The sequence below is a fragment of the Scyliorhinus torazame genome, chromosome 29, assembly GCF_047496885.1.
Source record: "Scyliorhinus torazame isolate Kashiwa2021f chromosome 29, sScyTor2.1, whole genome shotgun sequence".
NCBI lineage: Eukaryota > Metazoa > Chordata > Chondrichthyes > Carcharhiniformes > Scyliorhinidae > Scyliorhinus > Scyliorhinus torazame.
Window position 1 is genome coordinate 23,540,567 of NC_092735.1, and position 18,213 is coordinate 23,558,779.

The 18,213-nt window shown below is 48.7% G+C and overlaps 1 protein-coding gene across 2 annotated transcripts in view; it reads left to right on the top strand.

Annotated features, from left to right (window-relative positions):
* The first annotated feature begins 1,624 nt into the window (after positions 1-1,624).
* Positions 1,625-18,213, top strand: part of LOC140403935 (ADP-ribosylation factor-binding protein GGA1-like) — a 59,177-nt gene continuing 42,588 nt past the window's right edge. For both annotated transcript variants that reach the window (XM_072492202.1, XM_072492201.1), the window contains exon 1: positions 1,625-1,695. In XM_072492202.1, coding sequence (XP_072348303.1) covers positions 1,653-1,695 — 43 coding nt within the window. In that variant the 5' untranslated portion in view covers positions 1,625-1,652. The remainder of the gene's footprint in view (positions 1,696-18,213) is intronic.

The window sequence follows — 18,213 nt, forward strand, 5'->3', positions numbered from 1 at the left end:
TGGAAGTTTAGGAAAAGGGAAGTGCAATGAGACCTAGGTGTGATGGTGGAACAGTCGCTGAAGGTTGACATGCAGGTACAGCAGGCGGTGAGGAAAGCTAATGGCACGCTGGCCTTCATAGCGAGAGGATTTGAGTAAAGGAGTAGAGATGTCTTGCTGCAGTTATACAGGGCCTTGGTGAGGCCACACCTTGAGTATGGTGTGCAGTTTTGGTCTCCCTAGTTTGAGGAAGGACATTCTTGCTATTGAGGGTGTCCAGCGATGGTTCACCAGACTAATTCCCGGGATGGCATATGAAGAAAGACTGGATCGACTGGGCTTGTACTCACTGGAGTTCAGAAGAATGAGAGGGGATCTCATAGAAACATATAAAATCCTGATGGGACTGGACATGCTAGATGCGGGAAGAATGTTCCCGATGTTGGAGAGGTCCAGAATTAGGGGTCACAGCCTAAGAATAAAGGGTAAGCCATTCAGGACTGAGATGAGGAAGAACTTCTTCTCTCAGAGAGTTGCAAACTTGTGGTATTCTCTACCACAGAAAGCTGTCAGGGCCAGTTTGTTGGATATATTCAAGAGGGAGTTGGATGTGGCCCTTGCGGCTAAAGGGGTCAAGGGGGTATGGAGAGAAAGCGGGAGTGGGATACTGAATTTCCATGATCAGCCATGATCATATTCAATGGTGGTGCAGACCCGAAGGGCCGAATGGCCTAATCCTGCACCTATTTTCTATCTTTCTATGTCTATGTAAAAGGATGTGGAGATGCCGGCATTGGACTGGGGTGGGCACAGTAAGAAGTCTTACAACACCAGGTTAAAGTCCAACAGGTTTGTTTCAAATCACTAGCTTTTGGAGCTCCGAAAGCTAGTGATTTGAAACAAACCTGTTGGACTTTAGCATGGTGTTGTAAGACTTCTTACTATGTAAAAGGAGACCTTGTGTTACAGAGGGAGGTGCCCCTATCACTGGACCAGAAGCTCCGGGTTTGAATCCAACCCCAGGACTTGCTGGCCACAGAAGGAGTGTTCAATACGGTCCAACGGGCTGGTAACCAGCTCGGGAATCCTTCCCCCTGCTATTCCCCATTTGGGATCATCCAAGTCTGAGACATCAAAACCCCGGGGCCAACACGTCCATTCTCATGACGCACGGCTTCTCTACGCCAATTGGATGAGGCTTGACTGTCAGCCAAACAGCCCGCCCCTCCTCCCCCTCAGCTATTTCCAATATTTATATATCTGAAGAGGAAAGTTCAAAAGAAAAATTTCTAAACCATTCTTCTCGATATCCTAATGATTTTTCTCCAGGATTTCACACTTAGCAGTGTCCAGGAGATTGAGCTTTGAGTCCTGTAGGCTCCAGGTCAATCCTGGAGTGTTGGCAACACAAGGTTTCTTACAAATAAATCTCTCCCTGGGCGGTCACCGGCTGGGCCAGCATATTTTTTTATTGCCCTTGAGAAGGTGCTGAGCAGAAACGTTTCTACTCCGGGGACCACCTGTGCTGAATTGCTCCCCTCCCCCACCCACCCCCCGTGGCCATTGCCGCTTTAAGAGCGCCCTGAGGGTGTTTACCGCTTTAAGAGCGACACCGACCCGGGGGGCGGGGCGAGGTGAGAGGGGATCTCGCGAGAGTTGAAGTTGGATCCAAGATGGCGGCTCCGGCGGAGGAGGAGAGTCTGGAGTCGCGGCTGAGTGAGTGAGGGCGGCGGGAAACCCGGCAGAGTTACACCCGGGGGGCGGCGGGAAACCCGGCAGAGTTACACCCGGGGGGCGGCGGGAAACCCGGCCCAATTACACCCGGGGAGCGGCGGGAATACCAAGAGGCAGCGTCAGGATCTCGCTGCTGGGAATTTTCTGGAAGGCGGCTGGGACTCCGGGCCGCTGGAGCTCGGACCCCGACCCCCCCCCCCCGGGGGGTGGGGGCGGTGAAGCTTGGGAGGGGTGTTGGGGTTGTTGTTATTCCTTTCCCCGGGGAGTTAATGTTTAAATGCGAAGGGGCGGGGTCTGGTGATGCGGAAGCGTCGGTGATGGACAAGGGCCACGGCCAATGGGGTGGCTGCAACCTTAACAGGCCCCGCGATCCCGGCCAATCTGTGCGCAGGTGGGCGGGACTTCCTGTCCTTCCGGCTGAATGGAGCTGGAATTCACCCCCAATCTCCATCTCCTCCTCCCCTACCCCCCCAAAATCTCCATCTCCTCCCCTACCCCCCAAATCTCCATCTCCTCCCCTACCCCCCCCAAAATCTCCATCTCCTCCTCCCCTACCCCCCCCAAATTTCCATCTCCTCCCCTAACCCCCAAATCTCCTCCCCTCCCCCACAAATCTCCATCTCCTCCCCCTCCCCCACAAATCTCCATCTCCTCCCCTACCCTCACCCCAAATCTCCTCCCCTGTCCCCCCAAATCTCCATCTCCTCCCCTACCTCCCAAATCTCCATCTTCTCCCCTACCCCGCCAAATCTCCATCACCTCCCCTACCCCCCCAAATCTCCATCTCATCTCCTCCCCCCAATTTCATCTCCATCTCCTCCCCTACCCCCCCAAATCTCCATCTCCTCCCCTACCCCCCCCCAAATCTCCATCTCCTCCCCTACCCCTCCCAAATCTCCATCTCCTCCCCTACCCCCCAAATCTCCATCACCTCCCCTACCCCCCCCAAATCTCCATCTCCTCCCCTACCCCCCCAAATCTCCATCTCCTCCCCTACCCCCCCCAAATCTCCATCTCCTCCCCTACCCCCCAAATCTCCATCTCCTCCCCTACCCCCCCAAATCTCCATCTCTTACCCCCCCAAATCTCCATCTCCTCCCCCACCTCCCAAATCTCCATCTTCTCCCCTACCCCCCCAAATCTCCATCACCTCCCCTACCCCCCCAAATCTCCATCTCATCTCCTTCTCCCCCTACCCCCCAAATCTCATAAGACCATAAGACATAGGAGTGGAAGTAAGGCCATTCGGCCCATCGAGTCCACTCCACCATTCAATCATGGCTAATTTCAACTCCATTTACCCGCTCTCTCTCTCCATAGCCCTTAATTCCTCGAGAAATCAAGAATTTATCAACTTCTGTCTTAAAAGACACTCAACGTCCCGGCCTCCACCGCCCTCTGTGGCAATGAATTCCACAGACCCACCACTCTCTGGCTGAAGAAATTTCTCCTCATCTCTGTTCTAAAGCGACTCCCTTTTATTTTAAGGTTGTGCCCCCGGGTCCTAGTCTCCCCTGCTATTGGAAACAACTTCCCTACATCCACCCTATCTAAGCCATTCATTATCTTGTAAGTTTCTATTAGATCTCCCCTCAACCTCCTAAACTCCAATGAATATAATCCCAGGATCCTCAGACGTTCGTCGTATGTTAGGCCTACCATTCCTGGGATCATCCGTGTGAATCTCTGCTGGACCCGCTCCAGTGCCAGTATGTCCTTCCTGAGGTGTGGGGCCCAAAATTGCTCACAGTATTCTAAATGGGGCCTAACTAATGCTTTATAAAGCTTCAGAAGTACATCCCTGCTTTTATATTCCAAGCCTCTTGAGATGAATGACAACATTGCATTTGCTTTCTTAATTACGGACTCAACCTACAAGTGTACCTTTAGAGAATCCTGGACTAGGACTCCCAAGTCCCTTTGCACTTCAGCATTATGAATTTTGTCACCGTTTAGAAAATAGTCCATGCCTCTATTCTTAGCCAGAATGCCCTCAGTCCCGTCATCTAGATCGTTAATATATAAAGAGAACAGCTGTGGCCCCAACACTGAACCCTGCGGGACACCACTCGTCACCGGTTGCCATTCCGTAAAATAACCTTTTATCCCAACTCTCTGCCTGACAGCCAATCGTCAATCCATGTTCGTACCTTGCCTCGAATACCATGGGCCCTTATTTTACTCAGCAGTCTCCCGTGAGGCACCTTATCAAAGGCCTTTTGGAAGTCAAGATAGATAACATCCATTGGCTCTCCTTGGTCTAACCTATTTGTTATCACTTCAAAGAACTCTAACAGGTTTGTCAGGCACGACCTGGGGCAGCACGGTAGCATTGTGGATAGCACAAATGCTTCACAGCTCCAGGGTCCCAGGTTCGATTCCGGCTTGGGTCACTGTCTGTGCGGAGTCTGCACATCCTCCCCGTGTGTGCGTGGGTTTCCTCCGGGTGCTCCGGTTTCCTCCCACAGTCCAAAGATGTGCGGGTTAGGTGGATTGGCCATGCTAAATTGCCCATAGTGTCCAAAATTGCCCTTAGTGTAGGGTGGGGTTACTGGGTTGTGGGGATAGGGTAGAGGTGTGGACCTTGGGTGGGGTGCTCTTTCCAAGAGCCGGTGCAGACTCGATGGGCTGAATGGCCTTCTTCTGCACTGTAAATTCTATGATATCTATGACCTCCCCTTATTAAATCCATGCTGACTTGTCCTAATCCGACCCTGCACTTCCAAGAATTTAGAAATCTCATCCTTAACAATGGATTCTTGCCAACAACCAAGGTTAGGCTAATTGGCCATCTCCTCCTCCATTGGCAATCTCATCTCCTCCTTCTCCCCTACCCCCCAAATCTCCATCTCCTCCCCTACCCCCCAAATCTCCATCTCCTCCCCTACCCCGCAAATCTCCATCTCCTCCCCTACCCCCCCAAAATCTCCCATCTCCTCCCCTACCCCCCCCCCAATCTCCATCTCCTCCCCTACCCCTCCCAAATCTCCATCTCCTCCCCTACCCCCCCCCCAAATCTCCATCTCCTCCCCTACCCTCCCCAAATCTCCATCTCCTCCCCTACCCCCCCAAATCTCCATCTCCTCCCCTACCCCCCAAATCTCCATCTCCTCCCCTACCCCCCCAAATCGCCATCTCCTCCCCTACCCCCCAAATCTCCATCTCCTCCCCTACCCCCCAAATCTCCATCTCCTCCCCTACCCCCCAAATCTCATCTCCTCCCCTACCCCCCAAATCTCATCTCCTCTACCCCCCAAATCTCCATCTCCTCCCCTACCCCCCAAATCTCATCTCCTCCTCCCCTACCACCCCCCCGAATTTCCATCTCCTCCTCCCCTACCCCCCAAATCTCATCTCCTCCTTCTCCCCTACCCCCCCAGATCTCATCTCCATCTCCTCCCCTATCCCCCCAAATCTCATCTCCTTCCCTACACCCCAAATCTCATCTCCTCCCCTACCCCACAAATCTCATCTCCTCCTCCTCCCCTACCACCCCCCCAGAATTTCCATCTCCTCCTCCCCTACCCCCCAAATCTCATCATCTCCCCTACCCCCCAAGTCTCATCTCCTCCTTCTCCCCTACCCCCCCAGATCTCATCTCCATCTCCTCCCCTACCCCCCCAAATCTCATCTCCTCCGCTACCCTGAAAATCTCATCTCCTCCTCCCCTACCCCCCCCAAATCTCATCTCCCCTACCCCCCAAATCTCATCTCCTCCTCCTCCCCAACCCCCCCAAATCTCATCTCCTCCTCCCCTACCCCCCCAAATCTCACCTTCTCCCCACCCCCCCAAATCTCATCTCCTCCTCCCCTACCACCCCCCCCCCGAATTTCCATCTCCTCCTCCCCTACCCCCCAAATCTCATCTCCTCCCCTACCCCCCCAAATCTCATCTCCTCCTTCTCCCCTACCCCCCCCTCAGATCTCATCTCCATCTCCTCCCCTACCCCCCCAAATCTCCATCTCCTCCCCTACCCCCCCAAATCTCCATCTCCTCCCCTACCCCCAAATCTTATCTCCCCTACCCCCCAAATCTCATCTCCTCCCCTACCCCCCAAATCTCATCTCCTCCTCCCCTACTAACCCCCCGAATTTCCATCTCCTCCTCCCCTACCCCCCAAATCTCATCTCCTCCTCCTCCTCCCCTACCACCCCCCCCCCGAATTTCCATCTCCTCCTCCCCTACCCCCCAAATCTCATCTCCTCCCCTACCCCCCAAATCTCATCTCCTCCTTCTCCCCTACCACCCCCCCAGATCTCATCTCCATCTCCTCCCCTACCCCCCCCAAATCTCATCTCCTCCCCTACCCCAAAAATCTCATCTCCTCCTCCCCTACCCCCCAAATCTCATCTCCCCTACCCCCCAAATCTCATCTCCTCCTCCTCCCCAACCCCCCTAAATCTCATCTCCTCCTCCCCTACCCCCCAAATCTCTTCTCCCCACCCCCCCCAAATCTCATCTCCTTCTCCCCTAGCCCCCTGAAAACTCATCTCCTCCTCCCCTACCCCCCAAATCTCATCTCCTCCCCTACCCCCGCAAATCCCATCTCCTCCTTCTCCCCTACCCCCCCCCCCCCACAGATCTCATCTCCATCTCCTCCCCTACCCCCCCAGATCTCATCTCCTCCTCCCCTACCCCCCCATCTCATCTCATCCTCCTCCCCTACCCCCCCCATCTCCTCCCCTACCCCCAAATCTCAGCTCCTCCTTCTCACCTGACATCTTTCCAGGTCCTGAGCTATGAAATTCACCCCTCCTCCCAACTGTAAAACCTCTCCTATCCCCTCTACTCATTAAAATCATCGAAAAGCTACATAAGAACTAGCAGCATGAGTCGGCCATCTGGCCCCTCGAGCCTGCTCCGCCGTTCAATAAGATCATGGCTGGTCTTTTTGTGGACTCGGCTCCAGGGCGGCACGGTAGCACAATGGTTAGCACTGTTGCTTCACAGTGCCAGGGACCGGGATCGATTCCTGGCTTGGGTCACTGTCTATGGAGTTTCTGCACGTTCTTCCCGTGTCTGCGTGGATTTCCTTCGGGTGCTCCGGTTTCCACCCACAAGTCCCGAAAGACATGCTTGTTGGGTGAATTGGACATTCTGAATTCTCCCTCAGTAACTTCATTGCAGTGTTAATGTAAGCCTACTTGTGACACTAATAAAGATTATTATTACCTGCCCGCTCACTGTAACCTTTTATTCCTTTACTGTTCAAAAATCTATCCACCTTTGCCTTAAAAACATTGGATGAGTTACCCTCAACTGCTTCACTGGGCAGGGAATTCCACAGATTCACGACCCTGTCGCTGAAGAAGCTCCTCCTCAACTCAGTCCTAAAACTGCTCCCTCTTATTTTGAGGCTATGCCCCTTCATTCTAGTTTCGCCCGCCAGTGGAAACAACCTCCCTGCTTCTATCCTATCTATTCCCTTCATAATTTTATATGTTATAAGATCCCCCCCTCATTCTTCTAAATTCCAATGAGTATAGTGCCAGTCTACTTAGTCTCTTCTCATAAGCCAATCTTCTTAACTCCGGAATCAACCGTGAATCTCCGCTGCACACCCTCCAGGGCCAGTACATCCTCCTTTCTCAAGTAAGGACACCAAAGCTGTACACAGTACTCCAGGTGTGGCCTCACCAGCACCCTAGACACATGCAAAACAACCTCCCTGCTTTTGAACTCCATCCCTCTAGCAATGAAGGACGAAATTCCATTTGCCTTCTTAATTACCTGCAAACCAACTTTTTGCGATTCATGCACAAGGGTACCCAGGTCCCCATGCACAGCAGCAAGCTGCAATTTTTTTACCATTTAAATAATAGTCAATTTTGCTGTTATTTCTACCAAATTGGATGACCTCACATTTACCAATGTTGAACTTCATCTGCCAGACCCTTGCCCATTCACTTAAACTATCTATGTCCCTCTGCAGACGTTCAGTGTCCTCTGCACACTTGGCACTACCACTCATCTTAGTGTCTCCTGCGAACTTTGACTCATTACACTTGGTCTTCAGACCATCCATTCAATTGCGGACCCAACACTGATCCTGGAGGCACACCATTCAGCTCATCCTGCCTGTGCCAGCACAAAACAAAATAATAATAATAATTGCTTATCGTCACAAGTAGGCTTCAATAAATTTACTGTGAAAAGGAGGTGCGAAAAGAAGCTTGCTGCTCATTTTAATGCCAATTTCCAAAGCTTGCTGCGTAGCCTTGCAGGTTACAGCACCTCGGGTGCAGATCCAGGTGCCTCTTGTAATAAGATCAGAATGTTTTCGCTACACTCGGGACGTCTGGCAGCATCTGTGGAGAGAGACGCAGTGTTAGTGTTTGGAGTCCGTATGACCGTTCGATGAGTTGACCATTTCGGCCTCAGCTGCCAACTTAGGCCGTGAATTCCTGACGCCCACCGCCCTCTGGGCGAGAAAGCTTTTCCTCACACCCCCTCTAATCCTCCTTCCAATCACCGTAAATCTATACCCCCTGGTAAGTGACCCCTCAGCTAGGGGGAAACAATTCTTTCCTGTTCACCCTGACTACCCTCATAACTTTGTACACCTCAATTACGTCACCCCTTTATCCTCCCCTGTTCTAAGGCTCATGCTCATTGGAGTTTAGAATAATGAGAGGTCTGCAATAACATGTCTTATTGAAACATGTAATAGTCTGAGGGGGCCAGACAGGGTAGATACTGAGAGGATGCTTTCCTTCGTGGGGGAATCTAGAACTTTTACCGGTTATTGCAAATAACCGTCTGGCCCACTATTGCCCTTTAGGGAAGGCAATCTGCCATCCTTACAGAGGTGAGGAGAATTCTCAGGGTCCTGAGTCTTTGGAACTCTTTTCCTCAAAAGGCAGTGGAAGCAGAGTCTTTGAATGTTTTTAAGGCAGAGCTGGATAGATTCTTGGCTAACAAGCGGGTGAAAGGCTGTCGGGGGTTAGGCAGGACTGTGGGGGTGAGGTTACAATCAGATCAGCCATGATCTTATTGAATAGCGGAGCAGTCTCGAGGAGTCTACTCCTCCTAATTCATATGTTACCAGGTCTGACCTACATGTGACTTTAGACCCACAGCAATGTGGTTGACTCTTTGGTGCCCTCTGTAACAGCCTAACAAGCCACTCTGTTCAAGGGCAATTAGGGGTGGGCAATAAATGCTGGACCCAGCCAGTGACTTCCACATCCCCGTGAAAGAAAAAGATGCAAGAGATGCGCTCAAAGACAGAGATGAGGATGATTTTCCTCTTTTAGAGGGTGGTTCGTTGTTGAAATTCTCTTCCCCGGTAAGCAGTGGAGGCTGTGTCAGTGGCAGGGTGACCTGCTCTCATGGAGAACATTAAGGGCCATTCTGCTCTGGGGGTCTGTTAGAGGTAAGGGGCATTGGTGGTGCTGCCAGGGCTGAGAGCACAAACGGGTGGCGAGCGGGTCAGGAGATTTAAAGGAAAAACCTTGTTCTGGCATCATTCGACCTAGGACACTGGCCCCAAAGATGAGACAATTCCGTAAAATAAAGGACGCTTTGTCACGCTGGTCATTGAATTTATTCAAGGCTGAGGTAGACAAATTTCTGTTTGACAATGGAGTTGAGGGTTCCGTGGAGTTAAGGCCATATCAGATCCGCCGTGATCTTTACTGACTGCCAGAGGAAGCTCAATGGGCCGAATGGCCTGCTCTTTTACTATGTTATCTCCCAATCCCTGTCACATGCTTCTTAAAACCTACTGCTCTTGACTCAGCTTTTGGCCACTTGCCCCAATAGGACATTTTACCTCGAGTGAGTTGGGAGCGCATTCACCTTTGAACTGCAAGGCTCCGGTTCCTCTCCAGGACTTGAGCACAAAAGTCCAATCCTGACACTGGCGGATTTGTAAACGAGGATGAGAATTTTAAATTGGAGGTGATGTGTATGTTGGTGAGCGCAAGGGTGAGGGGTGAGTTAGGATACGGGCGGCAGAGTTTAGGATAATGAGCAATCCTGCAGCAGGAGTTTTACTGGAGTTGGTAGAACAAAGAAAAGTACAGCACAGGAACAAGTTTGTGCCGTTCATGATGCCCTAACTAAATTAAAAAAACCTTCTGTCCTTACTCGGTCCATATCCCTCTATTTCCTCCCTATTCATGTACCCATCCAGATGCCTTTTAAATGTTGCTAATGTGCCTGCTTCCACCGCATCCTCTGGCAGTCCGTTCCAGACACCTACCACTCTCTGCGTGAAAAATCTATCCCGCATATCTCCCTTAAACATTCCTCCTCTCACCTTGTATAATAATAAGAATCTTTATTGTCACAAGTAGGCTTACATTAACACAGCAATTAAGTTACTGTGAAAAGCCCCTAGTCGCCACACGATGGCGCCTGTTCGGACACACGGAGGGAGAATTCAGAATATTCAAACTACCTAACAGCACTTCTTTCGGGACTCGTGGGAGGAAACCTGAGCACGCAAAGGAAACTCACGCAGACACTGGGAGAACATGCAAACTCCACACAGATAGTGATCCAAGCTGGCAGTCGAACCTGGGACCCTGGTGCTGTGAAGCAACAGTGCTAACCACTGTGCTGCCATGAAACTGTGTCCCCTTCTAATTGACACTTCCATCCTTGGAAAAAACCTCTGACTATCCACCCTTTCTATGCCGCTCACAATTTGGAAGATCACTATCAGGTCTCCCGTCAGCCTCCGTCTTTCCAGTGAAAACAAACCTAGTTCATTCAACCTCTCCTCGTAGCCATCACACTCGAGACCAGGCATTATCCCGGTGAACCTTCATTGCTATTGGTATTTTGTTCCCTCTGAGACGTTACTGCTGCCGCACAGAAATCTCCTAGAGTCTGACTAGGAAATGTCTAACCTCGTTCGGCTGCATTTGCCATTGCCGGATTTTAGTGACAGATTAGATGCAAATCTCTGACCTTGTTTCGGAGGTGCCTTTTCTAGTGCTGGTGTTATTGGGCTACCAGTTTCTTCATATTGATATATCTGTTCTATAAGTTGTGAATTATCCTCAAGAATGGCGATCTTTCCCAACCAGGTTTTACTGTAAATTCACTGCTTGTGAGAGTTTTAAAAGCTGAATGTTTCAGTAAGTTAAAGGAAGGACGATAGAATTGTTACCCTGATGCAGCTAACCCTGTGTCTCACTTTGAGTGATGGGAATCTATTTATTGATGTCTTGACTTGAAAAATGGGTCAATTTGGAGGTGGAATAGAATTACAAACTGCAACCTGTTCAGAGCTCATCACACGTAATAACAGCTCTGCTAATGGGCGAGGGGGAGAGACATTTGTCCAGGGCTTGGGGAGACCACAGCTGGAATATTGTGTTCAATTTTGTTCTCCCTATCTTACGAAGTATCTAATTGCCCAGGAGGCAATGCAGCGACAGTTCAATAGATTGCTTCCTGGGAGGCTGAGTAACTTTGGCCCTATATTCTGCGGAATTTCTTTGTTTTAAATATAAATTTAGAGTACCCAATTCATTTTTCCAGTTAACGGGCAATTTAGCATGGCCAATCCACCTACCCTGCACATCTTTGAGTTGTGGGGGCGAAATCCACGCAAACACGGGGAGAATGTGCAAATTCCACACGGACAGTGACCCAGAGCCGGAATCGAACCTGGGACCTCGGCGCCGTGAGGCAGCAGGGCTAACCCATTGCGCCACCGTGCTGCCCCTGCGGAATTTCGAAGGATGTAAGGTGATATCACTGAAACTTACAAAATTCTGATAAGAACTTGACAGGATAGACTGAGAGGTTGTTTCCCCTGGCTGGGAACCTAGAACACGAGGGCTGTCTCAGGATAAGGTGTGGGGGGGGGGGGGGGGGGGGGGGATCACTTAGAACTGAGATTGAGGAGAAATTGCTTCTTTCAAAGGGTTGAGAATCTTTGGAATTTTCTTCCCGAGAGTCGTGGATGCTCCATTGTTGAATATATAAATAAGGCTGAGATAGACATCGCTCGTCTCTGAGGGAATCGAGGGTGAATATGGAGTTGGGGTGTAAAAGATTAGCCATGGTATATTGAGTGAAAGCAAACCTGAGGAACCCTATGATCTATTCCTGCCCCGAGTGCTCACATACTCACATTAAGTTTAACTCTATAAAGTGTCATTTAAAAAAATAATTTAACTTGGTACATTTGTAGTAAAGTTGTAATATAATAATAATCTTTATTGTCACAAGTAGGCTTACACTAACATTGCAATAAAGTTAGTGCGAAAAGCCCCTAGTCACCACATTCCGGCGCCTGTTTGGGCACACAGAGGGAGAATTCAGAATGTCCAAATGACCTAACAGCAGGTCTTTTTGGGACTTGTGGGAGGAAACCTCGGAGCACCCGGAAGAAAGTCTCACAGACACGGGAGAACGTGCAGATTTCGCACAGACAGTGACCCAAGCCTGGAATCAAACCCGGGTCCCTAGAGGTGTGACGCAACGGTGCTAACCACTGTTCTACCGTGCCACCCATAATATATGTTGTGCCATGTTCATGAGGGAAATTGGGTAAGATGGAAGTGTGATTACTGCAATTGTAAACTCCGATTAGCCAAGTGGCTTTCATAAAAGCTGCTCGCTCGTTCCCCTCGAGTAATTGCTTCAGGGAGGGCCTCAAGGGTGATATGGAGGACAAAATGTTTTGCTCCCATCCAGGATATCTGGGGTGCTGCTGTCGCCCCACAATTCACTGACATTCATTGTGAAAACTGAGAAGAATATTAACTGATGTTGCAATTTATGAGGACTGAGGACATAGAAAAAAGTGCCAATGCCTAAATGTTAAACACTGCAGTCCAATCCAGATATGCCTTTTCCCCATTAAGATCTGACTTAACACCAGAGCATTCCAATTTACCAATTCAAACCATATCAATGTGCCTTATCACTAAATCACAGAATTTATAGTGCAGGAGGAGGCCATTCTGCCCATCAGGTCTGCACCAACCTTTGGAAAGAGCACCCCGCTTAAGCCCACACCTCCACCCTATCCCCATAAACCCAGTAACCCCACCAAACCATTTTGGACACTGAGGGGCAATTTAGCACGGCCAATCCACCTAACCTGCACATCTTTGGACTGTGGGAGGAAACCGGAGCACCCGGAGGAAACCCACGCAGACACGGGGAGAATGTGCAGAATCCGCACAGACAGTGAGCCAAGCCGGGAATCGAACCTGGGTCCCTGGAGTTCTGAAGCAACTGTGCTACCGTGCTGCCCATTGCAGGTAGTTTAAAATAACCTGATTTTCCAACCTTTTGGGAGTGTAATTAAGTGAAGATGGTTCTGTGGCTGCATCATAGTAGTGCTAAAATATAGTTTGAAGAAATTTCAACGGACTCTCTCAACGTACTGATTTGGCAGGGAAGAAACAAGATGTACAATTTAGTAATTTGTATCTGACCTATGTACCGTAAGGGTACAGTTACTTCTTTCCAAATCTTTGACAGGTGGTTGAACAAAACACATTTTTAATTGATGCTTGGGTGTCAAAGCATTCCAATAATGACAAGATTCACGTTATTATTGTCAGCAGTCTTTTTTCTAAATAAGTATCAATTCTTGAGTACAGTGCTCACATTTGCCCCTGAATTGTTTTAGTTTCAATAATTAAAATATCTTGTTCAATCAGATGGCCCAGTTTCAGGTTTTTTTTGTGCTGAGCTTTATTGCAGTACAGCTCTGAAAATCTCACTTTGTTTTTATCCCGACTGTTAAAATAACCAAAAGAGCAATTGGCAGTAGAATGATTGATCGCTTTATTTCTGGGCCTACAGCTCTGGATTTAGTTGTGTAAATTCTGGAGGCTTGGCCATGAATTGGAAGCTAAACTAAGCAATGCAAAAGTAAATAAATACCCAAAGGGATAAGGCTACCTTTTGTCGGTCAAACAAGCTTCCTGTAGAATTAAATTTCCCAACTTTCTCCCCTACCAACAGCTGTTGAAAGCTAAGAAATAATTATTTTCTAAATTGCAGATTATGACTAAACATGTGCCTGAGGCAGTACATCATTACAGAGTTTGATGACGGTGTATTTGCACTGCATATTCAGCACTGGTGAAAAGTGGGTTTTTTCACATCGTTAAAACGCGAGTGCCAAGTCTTGAGTATCACCCAAAACAGTCAGGTCAGACCCTGCCTGTGGATTCAGGCTCGGTTTACACTGTAGCTGCAGTGTACGGTGCAAAACAAATGTACTTCACAGCATCAGTTTAGTAATAATATGAATGCATCCTGACAGTAAGATTGGGTGTTAATGCAGTAGTGAGTGAGTAATTAGCATTACCCCAGTGTTGAGATGTTTAGCTGCCTGACAACGTACCTTTAAGAGTAACCTTCTGTATAATGTGTCGAAAATTATGTTTTATAATTGCTTTTTTTGCCAGGCGAAATTGTAAAAAGGATTCCGTGAACAAATGGCAGGATATTGGATTAAATGCTGTCCGTGCACAGCGTGCAAGTTCTCCCCGTGTCTGCGTGGGTTTCCTCCGGGTGCTCATTTCCTCCCACAGTCCATAAAGCGTGCAATTCTGGTCACCGCATAATAGGAAGGATGTGGAAGCATTGGAAAGGGTGCAGAGGAGATTTACCAGAATGTTGCCTGGTATGGAGGGAAGATCTTATGAGGAAAGGCTGAGGGACTTGAGGCTGTTTTCGTTAGAGAGAAGAAGATTAAGAGGTGACTTAATTGAGGCATACAAGATGATCAGAGGATTGGATCGAGTGGACAGTGAGAGCCTTCTTCCTCGGATGGTGATGTCTAGCACGAGGGGACATAGCTTTAAATTGAGGGGAGATAGATATAAGACAGATGTCAGGGGTAGGTTCTTTACTCAGAGAGTAGCAAGGGCGTGGAATGCCCTGCCTGCAACAGCAGTGGACTCGCCAACACTAAGGGCATTCAAATGGTCATTGGATAGACATATGGATGATAAGGGAATAGTGTAGATGGGCTTTAGAGTGGTTTCACAGTTCGGCGCAACATCGAGGGCCGAAGGGCCTGTACTGCGCTGTTATGTTCTATGTGCAGGTTAGGTGGATTGACCATGATAAATTGCCCCTTAGGTCGGGCTACGGGGATAGGGTGGAGGTGTGGGCTTAAGTAGGGTGCTCTTTCCAAGGGCCGGTGCAGACTCGATGAGCCGAATGGCCTCCTTCTGCATAATAAATTCTATGATACTGAGTGTTGTGGGAAGGAACGCCACAACTCAGTATAGAATAACTTGCTGTTGATGAAATGTCGGAGTAGTTGATGCTAAAACATTGAATATATTCAAGAGGTGGCTGGATATAGCACCTGTGGAGAATGGGATCAAAGGCATGGGGAGAAAGCAGGATTAGACTTTTGAGTTGAATAATGAGCCATGATCGCGATGAATGGCGGAGCAGGCTCGAAGGGCCAAAAGGCACCCTCCTGCTCCTATTTTCTACGTATCTATGTTCGGGATGGACCATGACCCAGAGACAAATGACCTTTGTGTGGCTTATCAAGGCTTATTGAATCCCAGGATGTTTTGTATTACTGTGTGGCTTGTACCATTCATAATCCCAACAGCCGAAATTCCAAGTGTCTTGTTGCGAAGAGTTCAATTGCGCATTTCCCTCTCTGGGCACTGTAGAGTATTGGTTCGATGCAGGTTGAAGCCTCAAAAGCTCAGGGTTTAATTTTGCTCCACTGTTCTAAATAATAATCTTATTAGTGTCACAAGTAGGCTTACATTAACACTGCAATGAAGTTACTGTGAAAATCCCCTAGTCGCCACACTCCGGCGCCTGTTCGGGTACACGGGAGGGAAAATTCAGAATGTCCAACTCACCTAACCAGCATGTCTTTCGGAACTTGTGGGAGGAAACCGGAGCGCCCAGAGGAAACCGGGTGTTTTCCTTAATAGCTTTCAAAAATATTAGAGACACCTAACTGAAGAACCAATTTTTTACTTTTATGGTGAATAACTGTGCATGAAAGGAATGGACGGCAGTTCACTTTGATAAAACTCGTGCCTTCGAAAAGACCTGAGTATCCCCAGTTGCATTCAGCTCATTGTGTTGCGAATCCCTGTAGGATCTCCACAGCTGAATCGCTCCTGTGTGATGGTTCAGCTCACTTGGTGCAAATGCAAAAAGAAATGTTTTTGTACATATCCCTGAAGCAGCTAATCACCTGATCTTGTTTCCCTGCACTGGGTGACGTGAACATGTTTTTAATTTTAAAATTGTTCAGGGATGTGGGTGTTACTGGCTAGACCAGTATTCATTTCCCATCTGTATCTGCCTTTGAGAGGAAAGTGGTGGCGAGCTGACTGAACTAGTGCGGTCCACGTGCTGTAGGTACACCCACAGTGCTGTTAGGCAGGGAGTTCCAGGATTTTGACCCAGCGACAGTAAAGGAATGGCCAATATATTTCCAAGTCAGGATGGTGTGTGGCTTCCAGGGGACCTTGCAGGTGGTGTTACCAGACATCTGTTGCCCTTGTCTTTTTAGTTGTTAGAAGTCGCGTGTTTGCAGGTGCTGTCAAAGGAGCACTGGTGAATTGTTGCAGTGCGTCCTGTAGATGGTACACACTTGCCACTGCATCTGTGCTGGAGGTGTGAATTTGTAAGGTGGTGGTTGGGGTGTCAATATATGGTTGGTCCAGTTCAGTTTCTGGTCAATGGTAACCCAGTAATGAGGAGGAATTAATTAATGACCTCATAGTTAAGGATCCTCTAGGGAACAGTATTACGAGTTCAGTTATTTGGTTGTAAAGAACTTGAATATTGCAGAAAAGAAGCTTTTCACCATGTACCCATCAGGCCAAATGCAAGAATGCCAAATTTCAAACAATCACAAACATTTGTACTACCGGAGAGAATCATAGAATCCCTACAATGCAGAAGGAGGCCATTTGGCCTATTGAGTCTGCACCGACCCTTTGAAAGACCACCCTACCTAGGCCCAATCCCCCACCCTGTCCCTGTTACCCCACCCAACCTTTGGACATTTAAGGGGCAATTTAGCATGAGCAATCCACCTAGCCTGCACATCTTTGGAGTGTAGGAAGAAACCGGAGCACCCGGACGAAATCCATGCAGACACGGGGAGAACGTGCAAACTTCACACAAGACAGTAACCTGAAATCGGAATCGAACCCGGGTATCTGGCGCTGTGAGGCAGCAGTGCTGACCATTGCATCACCCCAGAATCAGAAGGGTGCTGATCAGTTGACTGGTTGACCTGATTGGGCGAGGCATTGCCATGGAGAAAGGATCTCGGGACTAGAGGCTACCCAAGTACCTGGGTAATTACTGCTTTGTTTTCAACATGCCAACACCTTGGGCACCAGAATTGACTTGCTAAGCAATCAGCATCCTCCCCCCCCCCCCCCCCCCTCGTATAAATTGTGGTGATTGTTTGAAATTTGGAATTCTTGCATCTGTCCTGATGGATGTGAGACAAAAAGCTTCTGCAGCATGTGTCTCTTTTCAGTGATCTCTTTTCAGTGATCTAATTTATTCTGCACTGGCCTGTTTTTGGAAAACATGAACTAATTCAGCAAAATGATAGGTACCGTACACTCGAACAGGCAATCAGGGCCTCGCCTTTATATTTCCACTCAAAGACATGCTTCTAGCATTGCATTGTCTTTTGCACGGGACTGTCAACCTGTATCATGTGCTTAAATCCAGGGTGTGGTTTGAACCCACAAACCTCTGTCAGAAACCATGCTATTGACTGACCCAAGCTAAGGTTACAGAGGGATATAGATAAGCTGCAGAGCTGGGCTGAGAGGTGGCAAATGGAGTTTAATGTAGAGAAGTGTGAGGTGATTCACTTTGGAAGGAATAACAGGAATGCGGAATATTTGGCTAATGGTAAAGTTCTTGGAAGTGTGGATGAGCAGAGGGATCTAGGTGTCCATGTACATAGATCCCTGAAAGTTGCCACCCAGGTTGATAGGGTTGTGAAGAAGGCCTATGGAGTGTTGGCCTTTATTGGTAGAGGGATTGAGTTCTGGAGTCAGGAGGTCATGTTGCAGCTGTACAAAACTCTGGTACGGCCGCATTTGGAGTATTGCGTACAGTTCTGGTCACCGCATTATAGGAAGGACGTGGAGGCTTTTGAGCGGGTGCAGAGGAGATTTACCAGGATGTTGCCTGGTATGGAGGGAAAATCTTATGAGGAAAGGCTGATGGACTCGAGGTTGTTTTCGTTGGAGAGAAGAAGGTTAAGAGGAGACTTAATAGAGGCATACAAAATGATCAGGGGGTTAGATAGGGTGGACAGTGAGAGCCTTCTCCCGCGGATGGAAATGGCTGGCACGAGGGGACATAGCTTTAAACTGAGGGGTAATAGATATAGGACAGAGGTCAGAGGTAGGTTCTTTACGCAAAGAGTAGTGAGGCCGTGGAATGCCCTACCTGCAACAGTAGTGAACTCGCCAACATTGAGGGCATTTAAAAGTTGATTGGATAAACATATGGATGATAATGGCATAGTGTAGGTTAGATGGCTT